Source organism: Rhinopithecus bieti, unplaced genomic scaffold (genome assembly GCF_001698545.2).
Source record: "Rhinopithecus bieti isolate Rb0 unplaced genomic scaffold, ASM169854v2 scaffold_2454, whole genome shotgun sequence".
In the NCBI taxonomy this organism is placed as follows: Eukaryota; Metazoa; Chordata; class Mammalia; order Primates; family Cercopithecidae; genus Rhinopithecus; species Rhinopithecus bieti.
The window spans coordinates 685,876-703,810 of record NW_016803843.1 but is presented as its reverse complement, the minus strand read 5'-3'; the positions used below and the strand labels follow the sequence as shown (position 1 = coordinate 703,810).

General features: G+C 39.9%; 1 protein-coding gene across 2 annotated transcripts in view; it reads left to right on the top strand.

Annotated features, from left to right (window-relative positions):
* Nucleotides 1-17,935, top strand: part of GMPS (guanosine monophosphate synthase) — a 76,630-nt gene that overhangs the window by 42,329 nt on the left and 16,366 nt on the right. For both annotated transcript variants that reach the window (XM_017855078.1, XM_017855085.1), the window contains exons 6-12: nucleotides 1,953-2,146; nucleotides 2,376-2,541; nucleotides 5,999-6,150; nucleotides 7,566-7,739; nucleotides 11,434-11,539; nucleotides 14,673-14,788; nucleotides 17,615-17,740. In XM_017855078.1, the coding sequence (XP_017710567.1) occupies nucleotides 1,953-2,146; nucleotides 2,376-2,541; nucleotides 5,999-6,150; nucleotides 7,566-7,739; nucleotides 11,434-11,539; nucleotides 14,673-14,788; nucleotides 17,615-17,740 (1,034 nt within the window). The remainder of the gene's footprint in view (nucleotides 1-1,952; nucleotides 2,147-2,375; nucleotides 2,542-5,998; nucleotides 6,151-7,565; nucleotides 7,740-11,433; nucleotides 11,540-14,672; nucleotides 14,789-17,614; nucleotides 17,741-17,935) is intronic.

Genomic DNA, 17,935 nt, shown 5'->3' with positions numbered 1-17,935 from the left:
GTTTGCAATATTAAATTCAAGGTGCTGTATTAAACATCAAAACAAAGGTGCTGAATAGGCAATTGTATATGTGAGCCTGGACTTCAGAAGAGAAAACTGGACTGGAGGTATAAATTTGGGGGTTTACCAGCATACAGACAGAATTTTAAGGTGATGAGAGTATGAGATCTCTCAGAATGTTTAGAAAAGAGATTTAAGGGCTGAGGACTGAGTAACTTCCATATATAGAGATGGGCAAGATGGAGAGGAACCAGCAAAGGAGATTGAGAAGGAATAGACAGTAAAATAAGTAAACCAAGAGAGTGGTATCCTGAGAGCCAAATAAGGTGTGAAGTACTGTGGTATAGTAGAATGAGTATGAGTTAGGGAGCCTGTCAGGCCTGATTTAGTTACTTAATTACCTGAGAGTTCATGCAAGTTTCTCGATATCTCAGAGCTATGAAATAGGGGTAACACATGCACATGTAAAATACCTAGCCTAACATCTATTGCCCCGTAGGTAATATTTGCTGGAAACACATTAGTCAAATAGGTGAATATATATTTGTCGTTAATAGTAGTCAAGAAAGAAACAGTATATTCTGACAAGTCTGATATGTGAGATTCTTTTAATATGAGAACTTGGTAGCTGTACAATGCATTTGAAAGCCATGTGCAACATGAGAACCAAAATTGAATTATCAATGCACTAGATAGACAAGGCAACTGAAGTAACTTGGGTGGAGAGGTGAGAATACTGTTAAATAATCTCTGTGTGGGACTTAATGTACCGTCCTATAGCTCATTAATTGCTGTGTCAAGAAAGACCTTTATAAAGAAAGGTTACAGCAATGTAGTTTTTGTCTTTGTTATGTATTTATTTTTCCTATAGCTAAAATCCAGTGAGATAGATTAGTTTAAAAATTTATAGAGGAAGAAGGCTGTGTGCAGTGGCCCACACCCATAATCCCAGCACTTTGGGAGGCCAAGGCGGGAGGATTACTTGAGCCCAGGAGTTCAGCAGGCAACAGGATAAAACCCCGTCTCTTCAAAATATTTAGAAATTAGCTGAGTGTGGTGGCACGCACCTGTATTCCAGCTAACTTAGGAGGCTGAGGTGAAAGGATCACTTGAGCCCAGGAGATCGAGACTGTAGTGAGCTATGATTACGCCACTGCACTCCAGTCTGGGTGACAGAGCAGTAAATACCCTGTCTAAAAAATAAAATAGGCCAGGCTCGGTGGCTCACGCCTATAATCCCAGCCCTTTGGGAGGCCGAGACGGATCACAAGTTCAGGAGATCAAGACCAGCCTGGCCAATATGGTGAAACTCCGTCTCTACTAAAAATATTTAAAAAATTAGCTGAGCGTGGTGGCAGGCACCTGTAGTCCCAGCTACTCGGGAGACTGAGGCAGAAGAATCGCTTGGACATGGGAGGCAGAGGTGGCAGTGAGCCGAGATCGCACCACTGCACTCCAGCCTGGGTGACAGAGTGAGACTCCGTCTCAAAACAAAACAAAACACATGAAAAAAACAAATAAAATAAAATAAATAAAATAAAATTGGCTGGGAGCAGTGGCTCATGCCTGTAATCCTAGCACTTTGGGAGGCTGAGGCAGGTGGATCACTTGAGGCCAGGAGTTTGAGGCCACCTGGCCAACATATTGAAACCCCATCTGTACTAGAAATACAAAAAATTAGCTGGGCGTGGTGGCACACATCTGTAATCCAGCTGCTTGGGAGCCTGCGGCATGAGAATTGTTTGAACCCAGGAGGCGGAGGTTGCAGTGAGCCGAGATCATGCCATTGCACTCCAGCCTGGGTGACACAGAGAGACTCTGTCTCCAAAAAAAAAAAAAAAAAAAGAAAATTTAAACCATAGAGGCAGAGATTGTGAGAAATTAATTGTGGTTATTGCTTGAGTCTTTTCAGCATGAAAAAATTTCAATTTGTGACTATTTTCTCTATAAAGGCATAGCAAATGAATCTAAAAAATTATATGGAGCACAGTTCCACCCTGAAGTTGGCCTTACAGAAAATGGAAAAGTAATACTGAAGAATTTCCTTTATGATATAGCTGGGTGCAGTGGAACCTTCACGGTGCAGAACAGAGAACTTGAGTGCATTCGAGAGATCAAAGAGAGAGTAGGCACGTCAAAAGTTTTGGTAAGCAATTTATTATCTAGAAGTCTACAAATTTATATCAATAATGTTGGAATCCAGGAGCTAGAGTCCTCAACACAGCCCTTAAATGTTCTATAATTTTAGAGTGTTTTTCCAGTTACCATACATATCTTTGATATAAATAGCACTTTTAGGTAACTATTTAAGCTGATAGTGTTTATTTTCTTTTTTACTTGTTTTGCTTAGTTTGATTTTTCATTTTACCCCGTAGGTTTTACTCAGTGGTGGAGTAGACTCAACAGTTTGTACAGCTTTGCTAAATCGTGCTTTGAACCAAGATCAAGTCATTGCTGTACACATTGATAATGGCTTTATGAGAAAACGAGAAAGCCAGTCTGTTGAAGAGGCCCTCAAAAAGCTTGGAATTCAGGTCAAAGGTATTGAAGAACCCCAGAAAAGTTAACTTACATGTTAGGACTTGTGTAATCAAATCTAGTCTTGTGGCTTAAGTGAGCACAATTACAGTTTTCTTAGTATGCTCAAGGTTGAAAATGCTTTTCATTTTACAATTACCTCTGGTGTAAGGGAGGTCTCAGTATAAATTTTTAAACTATTGATTCTGCTAATTTTATACATAGATTGATGTTAACATTTTCCAGCTACTGTTCAGTTCTCTTCTAGTCATTCGCTGTTAAAATTACCTTTTCCTGGCCAGGCGCGGTGGCTCACGCCTGTAATCCCAGCACTTAGGGAGATTGATCTGAGGTCAGGAGTTTGAGACCAGCCTGGCCAACATGATGAAACCCCATCTCTACTAAAAATACAAGGAATTAGCCAGGCTTGGTGGTGGGCGCCTGTGATCCCAGCTACTCGAGAGACTGAGGCAGGAGAATCCCTTGAATATGGGAGGTGGAGGTTGCAGTGAGCAGAGATCATGCTGCTGCACTCCAGCCTGGGCAACAAGAGCGAAATTCCATCTCAAAAAAAAGAAAAAGAAATTATCTTTTCCCACTCTATTTCATGATATTTATATAGCATGAGGCTACCCAAACCCTCCTCAGGTATGGATATACAGATTATTTTGCAAACAGAAAAGCTTATTGTCGGAGAGGTGAAGATTCTATAGTTACTTGTTTTTTAAAGGGCCACTAATAAATTTCTTAGTCCTTAATAACATTTACTTTTGTAGATACCTTTTATACTTTTTAAAAACAAGGTGCGGGCTGGGCGCGGTGGCTCAAGCCTGTAATCCCAGCACTTTGGTAGGCTGAGACGGGCGGATCACAAGGTCAGGAGATCGAGACCATCCTGGCTAACATGGTGAAACCCCATCTCTACTAAAAAATACAAAAAACTAGCCGGGCGAGGTGGCGGGCGCCTATAGTCCCATCTACTCGGGAGGCTGAGGCAGGAGAATGGCGTGAAACCAGGAGGCGGAGCTTGCAGTGAGCTGAGATCCGGCCACTGCACTCCAGCCCGGGTGACAGAGCGAGACTCTGTCTCAAAAAAAAAAAAAAAGGTGCAATTGATAGATTGATAGTTATAATGAAATGAGGTCAGTGGTTTAATGATACAAGTTATTGTACATATTATTGAATTAATTGGAATTGATACCAAAAGGCTGAATAAAATGAAGACTTGTAGGTAAGCATGATGTGAACATGAGTCTATTTCTTTGAAACTTCTCTAAAATAACAGTAAAAGCATAAAACAGTGTAATACCATAAGGATGAGGGATAGAGGAGATGATAGCAGACAGATGCTTTCAATAAAATGTTGGGAAGTGGAAAGCAGATGGGTAGAGGTGGATTTTCTCTGTTTAAGCTAGGGAGGTCTCTCTCAACATCCTGGGAGGGTCCTCAGTGGTATCTTCACATGGTCATATGTTTTTGTGAAATTTGCAAGTAAGATATTTTGATAATTTTTGTTGTTTATTTTCTTTCAACTCTAACTTGTTCTCTGTTAGGTGGTGCTGGAATGGCCGTGGGCATTTTGAGATCAGGCTAAGACAAAGATGAGCTGGGGATGTACTTAGTATGGGTTTAGAGGTATATATGTGATTTGCAATTATTTGTGTGTATAGTTAAGTACTTGGTAGCCATCCTAGTATAACTTAAGATTTTTAATATCTTATTTGTTCTGTTTCTTGAAGGAGGCCTTCAAAACTTGGATGTGTCCCTGGTAACTGACATAGCAGAATGGAGGAATTCACAACCTTGGGGTGGGGTGGGAAGGAAGCCAACAAAAAGCAAGCTGATTTGTGCTGTAGACTTCTGAGGAGGCTCAGGAATTTGAAGCATTGGGTTCTTTTTGGGGCATTGTTCTCTGGGTTAGCCTAAAATGGATTAAATATCTGAGAAGCAGATCCTTTTCCTTAGCACAGGAGCAAACTGCACTCTCCTTCCCCATCAGAACACTGTGGATATATTCTCTAGAGGGGCTAAACAAGAGAGGTTCTGGACTTGAGCCTACTAATACCAGGCATAGTTAAGCAAGGTGGAGGTAAGACTCTACATTAAGAACAGGATTAAGTAAAAGTCTCTATGCTGAATGGCAACTCCCTCTTGCTACCACTTCTTCTGTTCAACTGCCAGAATGCCAATAGGCAGGAGAGTAGATGTCTTCTCTGGGTAGTTGACCAGGTTCAGGAAAGACCTACAAATTCACTGGCTTTTCCACAGTGAAATAGTAAGCTGCCTTGTTGTCTTACAGTGAAGGCCTCCAGTAGCTAAGTTTTATTAGCAAATAGAGATCTTAGTCAGTTTTTAGTTTCCTGTCGTTAAATAAAAAGCCAAGGATTGCTAAACGTGTGTTCATAAATATCAGTTTTACAAGACACTAGTGTGTGATTCCAAACGACTTTGTTTAGGAATCAGTGCTTTTGACTCCTTTGGGGCTATGCTTCTTGCTGTGGCTTTTGGTTGTTGCTCTGATGAAGCACTGAACAGAGGGAAAACAATCAGCATAATTTTATTTTATTTTTTTTGCGGAGTCTTGTTCTGTTGCCCAGGCCAGAATGCAGTGGCGCGACTTCGGCTCACTGCAACCTCTGCCTCCCAGGTTTAAGCAATTCTCTTGCCTCAGCCTCTGAGTAGTTGGGATTATAGACATGTGCGACTATGCCCAGCTAGTTTTTGTGTTTGTAATAGAGATGTGGTTTTGCCATTTTGGCCAGGCTGGTCTCACATTCCTGACCTCAAGTGATCCACCCAACTTGGCCTCCCAAAGTGCTGGTATTACAGGCGTGAGCCACCGTGCCAGTCCTAATCAGCATAATTTGTGATGTCATGGCCCTAGATCTAAATGCCAGGAGATTCTCACAGAAACAACATTTAATGAGTGCCTGTATCTGAATTCTTTTACTCAGGATGTATTGATAGTTCTTTTTTATTTATTTATTTGTTTTTATTATTTATTTATTTATTTTTTTGAGATGGAGTCTTGCTCTGTCGCCCAGGCTGGATTACGGTGGCACGATCTCGGCTCACTGCAAGCTCCGCCTCCTGGGTTCACGCCATTCTCCTGCCTCAGCCTCCTCAGTAGCTGGGACTACAGGTGCCCACCACCACACCCGGTTAATTTTTTTGTATTTTTAGTAGAGATGGGATTTCACCATGTTAGCCAGGATGGTCTCGATCTCCTGAGCTCATGATCTGCCTGCCTCGGCCTCCCAAAGTGCTAGGATTACAGGTGTGAGCCATTGGGCCTGGCCAGTAATTCTTGAATATTGATAGTTCATTGAAATTCGTAGGCAGATTTAGGGGAGATCAAAGGAACCATGGACTGTTCTTCAGCCTGGAAAATAAATAACTTTTCTTTCTGTAGTTTGACTTGTTATTTTTGATTAAAAAAACATGTTATACCAATTTAAACTGCTTCTCCCCTTTCCTCTAGTGATAAATGCTGCTCATTCTTTCTACAATGGAACAACAACCCTACCGATATCAGATGAAGATAGAACCCCACGGAAAAGAATTAGCAAAACGTTAAATATGACCACAAGTCCTGAAGAGAAAAGAAAAATCATTGGGGATACTTTTGTTAAGGTACCTTTGTTTTAATATCCTCAACATGTACTGTTTTGATGTGAATCTTTGTATTTGTTTTTCCTTGTCACTATATCAAATAACGAAATTTGCTAATTTTTTCCTTTTTCTTATGTGGCTGAGAGTTTTACTGTATATTGTCATTATATTGATCAGTAGAAACTGTTTTTTGTTTGTTTGTTTGTTTGTTTTATGAGACAGAGTCTCACCAAACACGGAGTGTCACCAGGCTGGGCTGGAGTGCAGTGGCACGATCTCGGCTCACTGCACCCTCTTCCTCCTGGGTTCAAGTGATTCTCCTGCCTCAGCCTCCTGAGTAGCTGGGACTACAGGTGTGCACCATCATGCCCAGCTAATTTTTGTACTTTTAGTAGAGACGGGGTTTCACCATGGTGACCAGGATGGTCTTGATCTCCTGACCTCATGATCCGCCTGCCTCAGCCTCCCAAACTTCTGGGATTACAGGTGTGAGCCACCACGCCCAGCTAACTGTTTTATGTTTTAATAAACACGTTTGCTTACATTGCCAGACTGTTATTTTAACTTTTTAAGAATAGATGTCTTCAGCTGATCATAGACTTTAATTCATTGGTTATCTCAATGGCTAATTTCAAGCTCTTGAATGGAATGTTCACATACCTTTGTTTTGTTTTTTGGAGGCGGAGTTTTGCTCTTGTCACCTAGGCTGGAGTACAATGGTTCTCTGCAACCTCTGCCTCCTGGGTTCAGCCGATTCTCCTGCCTCAGCCTCCCGAGTAGCTGGGATTACAGGCATGCACCACTATGTCCAGCTATTTTTTTTTTTTTTTTTTTTGAGATGGAATCTCGCTCTGCCTCCCAGGCTGGAGTGCAGTGGCACAATCTCGGTTCACTGCAAATTTTGCCTCCAGGGTTCAAGTGATTCTCCTGCCTCAACCTCCTGAGTAGCTGAGATTATAGGCATGTGCCACCATGCCTGGCTAATTTTTGTATTTTTAGTAGAGACGGGGTTTCACCATGTTGGTCAGGCTGGTCTCAAACTCCTGACCTCATGGTCTGCCTGCCTTGTCCTCCCAAAGTGCTGGGATTACAGGGTGTGAGCCACCATGCCTGGCTGCTAATTTTGTGTATTTAGTAGAGATGGGGTTTCATCATGTTGGCCAGGCTGGTCTCGAACTCCTGGCCTCAAGTGATGCACTCCACTCAGCCTCCCAAAGTGCTGGGATTACAGGCATGAGCCACTGTGCTTGGCCTCACGTACCTTTTTGAATCATGTTAAAGGACACGTTCATAAAGGACTTTATTTTGGGGGTTGGTGGATTTTATTTTCTGGTCAATATTTCTAAAGGACTCTAGGAGATTTAGCTGAAAGTATAAACTTTTGCTTTTAAAAAATTTTTTCTCTTACAAGGCTGTTTTACTCCTGTTGATTATAGATTGCCAATGAAGTAATTGGAGAAATGAACTTGAAACCAGAGGAGGTTTTCCTTGCCCAAGGTACTTTACGGCCTGATCTAATTGAAAGTGCATCCCTTGTTGCAAGTGGCAAAGCTGAACTCATCAAAACCCATCACAATGACACAGAGCTCATCAGAAAGTTGAGAGAGGAGGTAAAAGTTTATGAGAACTTTTTCATACAGTAGATACATGGAAGGTCTCCCTTTCTTCCCTCCTCTTCCCTCCTAATATTTACAGAGTTGCACAGCCATCACCACATCTAATTTTAGAACATTTTCATTACCCTAGAAAGGAACCTTATACCCATTAGCAGTCACTCCTCGTTCTACCTGTTGTCATTGTCATCCTGCCCCCACTCCCCAGCTCTTCCTTTCCTCCTTTCTTGCCAGCCCTAGGCAATTACCAACTAATAATTTATTTTCTGTCTCTATAGATTTGCTTATTTTGGACATTTTATATAAATGGAATTGTACAATATGTGGTCTTTTGTTTTTTTTTTTGAGACGGAGTCTCACCCTGTTACCCAGGCTGGAGTGCAGTGGCGCGATTTGGGCTCACTGCAAGCTCTGCCTCCTGGTTTCACGCCATTCTCCTGCCTCAGCCTTCCGAGTAGCTGGGACTACAGGCACCCGCTGCCACGCCCGACTAATTTTTTTGTATTTTTAATACAGGCGGGGTTTCACTGTGTTAGTCATGATGGTCTCGATCTCCTGACCTCATGATCTGCCCGCCTCGGCCTCCCAAAGTGCTGGAATTACAGGCGTGACCCACCGCGCCCAGCCAATATGTGGTCTTTTATGACTGGCTTCTTTTACTTACCGTAATGTTTTCAAGGTTCATCCATGTTGCTGAATGTATCAGAACTTTATTCCTATTTATTGCCAGATAATATTCCATCTTAGGGGTATAATGCATTGTATTTATCCATTGATCAGTTGGTAGGCTTTTGGGTTATTTCCACTTTTTGGCTGTTGTAAGTAATGCTGCTATGAATATTGGTCATAAGTTTTTGTGGATATGTGTTTTTATTTCTTTTGGTATATGCCTGGGAGTAGAATTGTTAGGTCTTAAGGTTTAACATTTTGATTAATTGCCAAACTTATTTGAAATGACGATACAGTTTTACATGCCCACTAGCAATGTATGAGATTCCAGTTTTTCCACATCCTCACCAAGACTTGTTGTTATCTCTTTTCTTATTGTAAAAAACACAAAATCACATAACATAAAGTTTACCATCTTAACCCTGTTTTTTTTTTTTTTTTTTTTTTTTTTTAAGACAGAGTCTCACTCTATTGCCCAGGCTGGAGAGCAGTCATGTGACTGGCTCACAGCAACCTCTGCCTCCTGGTTCAAGCAATTCTCCTGCCTCATCCTCCCAAGTAGCTGGGATTACAGGCATGCGCCACCAGGCCTGGCTAATTTTGTATTTTTAGTAGAGATGGGGTTTCACTATGTTGGCCAGGCTGGTCTTGAACTCCTGGCCTCAGGTGATCCACCCACCTCTGCCTCCCAAAGTACTGGGATTACAGGTGCGAGCCACTGCGTCCAGCCTCATCTTAACTATTTTAAAGTATAAAGTTCAGTAGTGTTAGGTGTATTCACATTGTTGTAAAACAGATCTTCAGAACTTTTCATCTTGCAAAACAAACTCTATACCGTTAAAAAACAACTCTCCCTTTTTTCTGGCCCCCACCCTCTGGTAACCACCATTCTGCTTTCTGTTTCTATGTTTCACTACTTTAAATACCTTATATAGGTGGAATCATACAGTATTGCATTTTTGTGACTTGCTTATTTCACTTAGCATAATGTCCTTAAGGTTCATTCATGTTGTAGCATGTGACAGAATTTCCTTCTTTTTTAAGACTGAATAATGGGCCATGCGCAGTGGCTCATGCCTAGTGCTTTGGGAGGCTGAGGCGGGAGGATCAGCTGAGGTCAGGAGTTTGAGACCAGCTGGTCAACACGGTGAAACCCTGTCTTTACTAAGAATGCAAAAATTAGCCAGGCGTGGTGGTGGGCATCTGTAATGCCAGCTACTTGGGAGGCTGAGGCAGGAGAATCGCTTGAACCCTGGAGGCGGAGGTTGCAATGAGCCAAGATTGCCATTGCACTCTAGCCTGGGCATTAAGAGTGAAACTCCATCTCAAAAACAAAAAACAGACTGAGTAATATACTACTATAGCTATAGACCATGTTTTGCTTATCCATTTTTGTTTATCTTTTGGATATATGCCCAGAATTGGGATTGCTGGATCATATGGTAGTTCTGTTTTTAATTTTTTTGAGGAACCTGTTGTCCATAGCAATTGCACCATTTTACAATCCAACCAAAAGTACATAAGGACTCCAGTTTTTCCAAATGCTTACAATTTGTTATTTTCTATTTTTTTATGGATGTGTTATCTGACTTTAAAAAATTTTAGTCATCTGGCCCAGCACAGTGGCTCACATCTGTGATCCCAGCACTTTGGGAGGCCAAGGCAGATGGATCACTTGAAGCCAGGAATTCAAGACCAGTCTGGCCAACATGGTGAAACCCTGTCTCTACTAAAAATACAAAAAAATTAGCCAGGTTTGGTGGTGCATGCCTGTGTAGTTCCAGCTACTCTGGAGGCTGAGGCAGGAGAATTGCTTGAACCTGGGAGGCAGAGGTTGCAGTGAGCCGAGATTGTGCCACTGCACTCCCACCTGAGCAACGGAGTGAGACTCCGTCTTAAAAAAAAGTAAATAAAAATGTTAGTCATCCTAGTGTATATGAAGTGGTGTTTTGATTTGCATTTCCCTGATAGCTAATGATGTTGAACATTTTTTCATGTTCTTGCTTATTGGTCATTTGTGTATCTTGGAGAAATGTCTATTCATATCCTTTGCTCCCTTTTTAAAAAAAAAAATTTATTTTAAGTTCAAGGGTATAAGTGTAGTTACATAGGTAACTGTAACTTGTTATTTAGGTAAACTTGTATCATAGGGGTTTGTTATACAGATTATTTCATCACCCAGGTATTAAGCCTAGTACCCATTAGCTTTGCTTATTTTTTAATTGACTTATTTATCTTTTTATTATTGAGTTGTAAATGTTCTTTATATATTCTGGTTACAAATCTTTTATCAGATATATGATTTGCAAATGTTTTCTCTAGTTCTGTGAGTTATCTTTTCATTTTCTCAGTGATAACATTTGGAGAATTTTAATTTTGGAACACTAGTATATTTTCTTTTCTTTTTTCTTTTTTTTTTTTTGAGACGGAGTCTCGCTCTGTCGCCCAGGCTTGAGTGCAGTGGCCGGATCTCAGCTCACTGCAAGCTCCGCCTCCCAGGTTTACGCCATTCTCCTGCCTCAGCCTCCCGAGTAGCTGGGACCACAGGCGCCCACCACCTCGCCTGGCGAGTTTTTTGTATTTTTTAGTAGAGACGGGGTTTCACTGTGTTAGCCAGGATGGTCTCGATCTCCCGACCTCGTGATCCGCCCGTCTCGGCCTCCCAAAGTGCTAGGATTACAGGCTTGAGCCACCGCGCCCGGCCGGAACACTAGTATATTTTCTAATTGCTTTGTGTTCTAATGAGAACTAGATCAGAGATGATGGATTGGTTTACCCTGATTTACTTGTATTTAAAAAGTTTATGTTTAAAATGTGCTCCGAAGAGAAATATTAGCACTAAAATATTCATCTAATTCCTTATAGGCATTTAGGAGTAAATACTTTAAAAGATGCATTTTTAATAATAATCTGTTAGTGTTAAGAGAAATGGTAACAGGAAAAGCCAATAATTTATTACCCTTTGTTTGTCATGTCATCTTGGTTACTAATTTGTATTGGTTGGCTTCTTTCCTCCCTGTAGGGAAAAGTAATAGAACCTCTGAAAGATTTTCATAAAGATGAAGTGAGAATTTTGGGCAGAGAACTTGGACTTCCAGAAGAGTTAGTTTCCAGGCATCCATTTCCAGGTAAAAATTAGAATTGAATTTTGTTTGATTCATCTTTTTTTTTTTTTTTGTTTGAGATGGAGTCTCACTCTGTCGCCCAGGATGGAGTGCAGTGGCGCGATCTCGGCTCACTGCAAGCTCCGCCTCCCGGGTTCACGCCATTCTCCTGCCTCAGCCTCCCAAGTAGCTGGAACTACAGCTGCCCACCACCACGCCTGGCTAATTTTTTTTTTGTATTTTAGTAGAGACGGGGTTTCACCGTGTTAGCCAGGATGGTCTCGATCTCCTGACTTCGTGATCAGCCCACCTCGGCCTCCCAAAGTGCTGGGATTACAGGCGTGAGCCACTGTGCCCGGCCTGATTCATCTTTAGACCTTCACGTTGAAGAAAAATCAATTCAGACAATTCTGAAATAATCTGTCATCTCAGGGAATATGTAACATGAGAGAAAGGAAAGGATGGTTAGGGAATAATTGAAATCTTTTGAGTATCTACTGTATTTACTTCATTTTATTAAATACTCATTTTCCATTGTCTTTGCATTTCAGTGTTACATTATCCTTGGGAGTCTGGCATCTGATGTTGCCATCAGATGAGAAAACCAAGACATAAAGATATTTTAATAACATTGCCACACAGTCCTAGTAGTAGAGCTAGGATTTGTTATATTCTTTGTACCATACCATAGTCCTTTCCATGGAAGATGTGAGGGTTTAAACTTAGCTCTTTAAAATCCTTGTCCTATGTCTGACTTGTTTGAATGGATGAACCACTTCTTCTTGGCACAATGTAACTAATTCCTGAACAAATAATACTCCATTTGCTGTCATATAGAAAAAAAATTAGAGGTGATACTTGTTTAAAGTTAGGACTGCAAGTCTTAACCTGTTTTTGTTACTATTTCTTGAGAGGTTGGGAAAGTCTGTACCTCAGGTTCTAGCTCACTGTAATAGTGATTAGGGGATGATTTGGGAGAATGACCTCATTGAATTGAAAAACAGAATACAGAATAATAGCCAACATTTCTTGGGTACTCTGTATGTGCTAGGCACTCTGCTAAATACTTTTTATTGTCTTATTTAATCTTCACAATGGAAACTAGTATTATCCTGTTTTACAGATGAAGAAACTTAGAGAAAGCAACTGATTTGCCAAAAGTTATGCAGATTGAAAGGAGTGGAGCCAGAATTATATCCCCAATAATTTTTAGCTCTGAGTTTATACTCTTAATGATCATATTGGCTCCATAAACAGCTTTACAAATGTGTAACCTATGTGGTGATTAGCACTTGTTCTCAAATCTAGTAATCAGATTGAGATCTTTAGTCCCTAACCTGCATGCTGGCAAAGAATGGTCTGTGGACTGGCGTGTGGCTCATGCCTGTACCCCTGAGTCTACTAAAAATACAAAAGTTAGCCAGGTGTGGTGGCAGGCACCTGTAATTCCAGCTACTCGGGAGACTAAGGCAGGAGAATCGCTTGAACCCAGGAGGCGGAGGTTGCTGTGAGCCGAGATTATACCACGGCACTCCAACCTGGGCAACAGAGCATGACTCCATCTTGGAAAAAGAAAAAGAATGGTCTGTGAATGTAATGGAGGGAAGCCAAGTGTTCTGTGTCCTTGGTCATTATTTCATCTAGACTCACTTGATGTTTTAAAAATCTATTTTGTATGTTGAGTTTTCTGTTATGTAAGATTTCATTGGCAAAAATTGTTTTGCTGCTTTAAAACCTATCTTAAATATGCTGTTTATTCTAAAGGTAAAGAATGGACTCGGAAATTAATGGACATAGCTGAGGTTTTGCCTACAACTAGGCATCTCAAGTGATGTCTCTTCTGTTATAGTAAAGCAGCAGAATCCAGTTTTTCATACATCAACGCACACCTTGTGTTTTTACGAACTTTTGAGTATTTGGTAAAATGGAGGTCGGGTGCAGTGACTCATGCCTGTAATTCCAGCACTTCAGGAAGCCTAGGTGGGCGGATCACTTGAGGTCAGGTGTTCCAGACCAGCCTGGCCAACGCAGTGAAACCCAGTCTCTACTAAAAATACAAGAAATTAGCTGGGCATGGTGGTGCATGCCTGTACTAGGTACTACTGGTGGCTGCTAGGGGAGGGTAAGGCAGGAGAATCTCTTGAACCTGGGAGGTGGAAGTTGCAGTGAGCTGAGATCGTGCCACTGCCCTTCAGCCTGGGTGATAGAATGAGAGTCTGTCAAAATAAAATAAAATAGAAATACCAGTTCACATTTTTTGGTATTAAAAACTCACATTATTTATTTGATTATGTATATATTTTAACAGTATAATACCATTCCTAAAATCATATTGATAGTTGAAGCTGGATGATGAGTAAGGTGGTTAATTATACTGTCCTCTTTATGTATATGTTGGAAAATTCCCTTATTAAAAACTTTGAATAGATTGGCACATATGTTATAAACTAAAAATATTAACTGGATAATTTTATGATACTTAATACATGGACTGTAAAAATAGGATAGGCCAAGTGCAGTCAGTGGCTCACGCCTATAATTCCAGCATTTCCAGAAGCTGAGCTTCTGGAGTTCAAGACCAGTCTGAACAGCATAGTGAAACCCCTGTCTTTACTGAAAAAATTAGCCAGGCATGGCTGTGTGTGCTTGTAATCCCAGCTATTTAGGAGGCTGAGGTGGGAGGACTGCTTGAGCTCAGGAATTTGACGCTGCAGTGAGCAATAATTGCACCACTGCACTCCAGCCTTGGTGACAGAGCAAGACTCTATCTCTTAAAAAGAGAGGAATGATAGGGAGAGAATTAAACGTGTTGTCTTATTTGAGCCTCACAATGGAAACTATGATAGTATTATCCTGTGTTATAGATGAAGAAACTTAGGGACAGAGACTAACATGCTGAAAAGTTAAGCAGACTAAAAAGTGTGCATAACTTAAATGTTGCAGCATTCTAAATGTTACAACATTTTTAGAATGTTGAAGTATTCTAAAAAATGCTGAGTTGAATGGGAAACTAATAGCTACATTTGGATACTTATGATGGCAGATAGATTTTAATTTTGGAAAGGTTTTATATTTTGAAAATAGTTGCATTTTATATTAGATTTTATATTGGAAATATAACATTAATGTTAAATACTATTGTTACTCTTACCTTTAGGTCCTGGCCTGGCAATCAGAGTTATATGTGCTGAAGAACCTTATATTTGTAAGGACTTTCCTGAAACCAACAATATTTTGAAAATAGTAGCTGATTTTTCTGCAAGTGTTAAAAAGGTGATATTTGATACAGCTAATCATTATAAGAAATTGAATGGATTCTTATTGTATACCAGCATTTATAATGAATTTTTTAGGGTTTTATTATTTGAATATTTGGAGTAATGTAACCTTTGAAATGACTGTGGAGAAAGTATTCCATGGATATTCTTACATACACATTTTTCCTTCCAGCGAAACAAGACTGGATATCCTGAGTCTCTAAAAATGTCAGATAAAGTATTTTAAAGCACTCTTTTATGTGTATTGCAAGAAAGTAAGGGAAATCCTTTAAGTCAGGAATTTATTGGGAGCATCATTGCAAGAAACTAAAGCTGTCTGCTCCTCTGAGGACAGCTTCTAATCCTGTGTGGTCTAGGATTTGGGTTTTAACAATTTCATTCGTGTACAGGTGTCTGAGTATGAGACTGGGTCCAAGAAGGGCCAGAGATTGGATCAGATATCTTCACACTATGCAACATTTTAGCTCCAAATTGAAGATTAATGGAAAAGTTCCCCAGTCTACTTTATTCTACAGATGTGGGGTTTTAATTTATGTAATGTGCGTGGTCTGAAAATTGCAATGTAAGAATTTTAAAGTGGATCTCAATTGATAGTGCTTATGGGAGTTAGGCAAGGAGCAATGCAGATTCTCTTTAGAATAGCTTCACCTAAGTCCCAAAGGATTCTCATAGATAGAATTCCAACAAATATGAGGTTATAATAAAAAATATAAATCACCTATAGAAGTATGGCACCATGAATGAGAAGGGAAAAAACTCAGAACAAGACCCTCAGGACTTTACTGGAATTAACAAGCAATATGTAAAGTAAATAGAAATAAGCTATTGATAATAAGAATAATGTATAAGAGACTACTAAAAATAACTGGGCAGATTTGAAAATAAGTCCTGGGAATGAAAATAATAACTGAAAAACAGCTTAAAGACAGAATTAATGAGCTAAAAGAAAGTTGTTTAGAGATTATCCAGAAATTAGTACAAATCATCATAAAGAAAATTTAGGTACAGAAGGTTAAGATAGAAGGATAAGGCAAGTGCTAACATATGTCCAGAAGGAAATAATAGACAAAAATGTATTAATTCCTCCACACTGGTAAAAGACATGATGGCTCAGATTCAGGAAACATAACGCATCTCAAGCAGAATAAAGGGAAATAATTTGACACCTAGTAAGCATATCTTAGAGAAATTAAAGACTGCCAAAGACAGAGCAGCTGCAGAGAACAGATCAATTACCTACCCAGGAAATTATACTGAAACAGTAAAGGTAAGACTTCAAAATGCTAAGAGAAAATAATTAACTGTAGTGAACAGCTGAACTGTCTTTTAAAAACAAGGGCAAAATAAAGTTATTTTGAGATTAAATAGAATTTACTACTAATAGTCCCTCGCTTTTGAAGTATACTATTCTTGATATATAGCCCTAGAATTTAATTGGTCTGAGATGGGACCTGAGCATCCCAAGTAATTTGTGCAGTTAGGGTTGAGAACCTTTTTTTTTTTTTGAGATGGAGTTTTGCTCTTGTTGCCCAGACTGGGGTGCAATAGCACGATCTCGGCTCGCTGCAACCTCCATCTCCCAGGTTCAAGCCATTCTCCTGCCTCAGCCTCCCGAGTAGCTGGGGTTAGAGTCATGTGCCATCACGCCCGGCTACTTTTGTATTTTCAGTAGAGGTGGGGTTTCTCCATGTTGGTCAGGCTGGTCTCGAACTCCCGACCTCAGGTGATCCACCCACCTCGGCCTCCCAAAGTGCTGGGATTACAGACGTGAGCCACTGCGCCCGGCTGAGAACCATTGTTTTAAAGAACTGACTTGAGGAGAAGCAGCAGGATACCAGGAGAAAGTCGTGAGTACAAGAAGGAATGCTAAGCAAAGAAAATGGTAAATGAGTAAAACTGAAACAAACATGGACTGTATAAAATGATAAAAATAATTATAAAATTGAGAGTAGAGGTAAAAATGATACCTACTTATTCTTGTTCATTAGAAAATATGTAACAATGTTTAGCGGAAGTAGCATGTAAGCCACAAAGGGACTGATTTGAGCTAAGGAATTCAAAGATGCCTGTATTATTTGCCAGAAGGACAGAAGATTGATTATCTTTTAAATATCCTTGTTAACACTTAAGGGCAACTACTGCAAGAATAGAAATAGAGGATTTAACTTCAAAATCGGTAAAGAGGAAATAAATGAGTTGGGAGAAATGAGTTGTTCAAAAGACAACAAAAAGGAGTAAGAGTAAAAAGTGGGATAAATAGATAATTACAGAATAAGATTGTAGAATGAAATTCAACTATATTGATAACTCATTAAAAGGACTAATATCCCTAGTTAAGACATAGACTGTCAAACTAGATTGAAAACTAAAATCTGTTTAGTATAGAATAGTAGGTATGAAAAGTATAGTCTGTTCACAACAGGCATTACTAATACCTAGGGATAGGAGGAGTGAAAATTAAAGAATGGAAAAACATATACCAGGTAAATAAAGAAATGGCTAGAGCTATATTAATTTCAAACAAAACTGACTTTATGGTGAAAAGCATTAGAGATAATATTTGACTCAGATAAGGTGCATCACTTACTGGTGACAGGGTACTAAAGCCTGCATAATCTGCATTTCTTATCCTAAGACTTCTTTGTAGTTCTAGCCCTCAGCTGTGAATTTCTGGCTTAGTGCATAGCACACACAACTCAAGGAGATACCAAATACAATCCACTGCTAAAAACCAGTAAAATACATAAGATAGTAGTAGATAATAAAAGAGTGAATACCTTATTTCTTAAAACTGAAAAAATGCCTCTTTGGTTTTTCTCAGCCACATACCCTATTACAGAGAGTCAAAGCCTGCACAACAGAAGAGGATCAGGAGAAGCTGATGCAAATTACCAGTCTGCATTCACTGAATGCCTTCTTGCTGCCAATTAAAACTGTAGGTGTGCAGGTGAGTTGTGTGAATTCATTTGCCAGTGATACGCTTTTTTTTTTTTTTTTTCTGGAGACGGAGTCTCACTCTGTTGCCCAGGCTGGAGTGCAGTGGCATGATCTCAGCTCATTGCAACCTCCGCCTCCTGGGTTCAAGCACTCTTTCTACTAATATTAAAATAAGGATTACTTAGAAAAATGAAATACGTAAGTA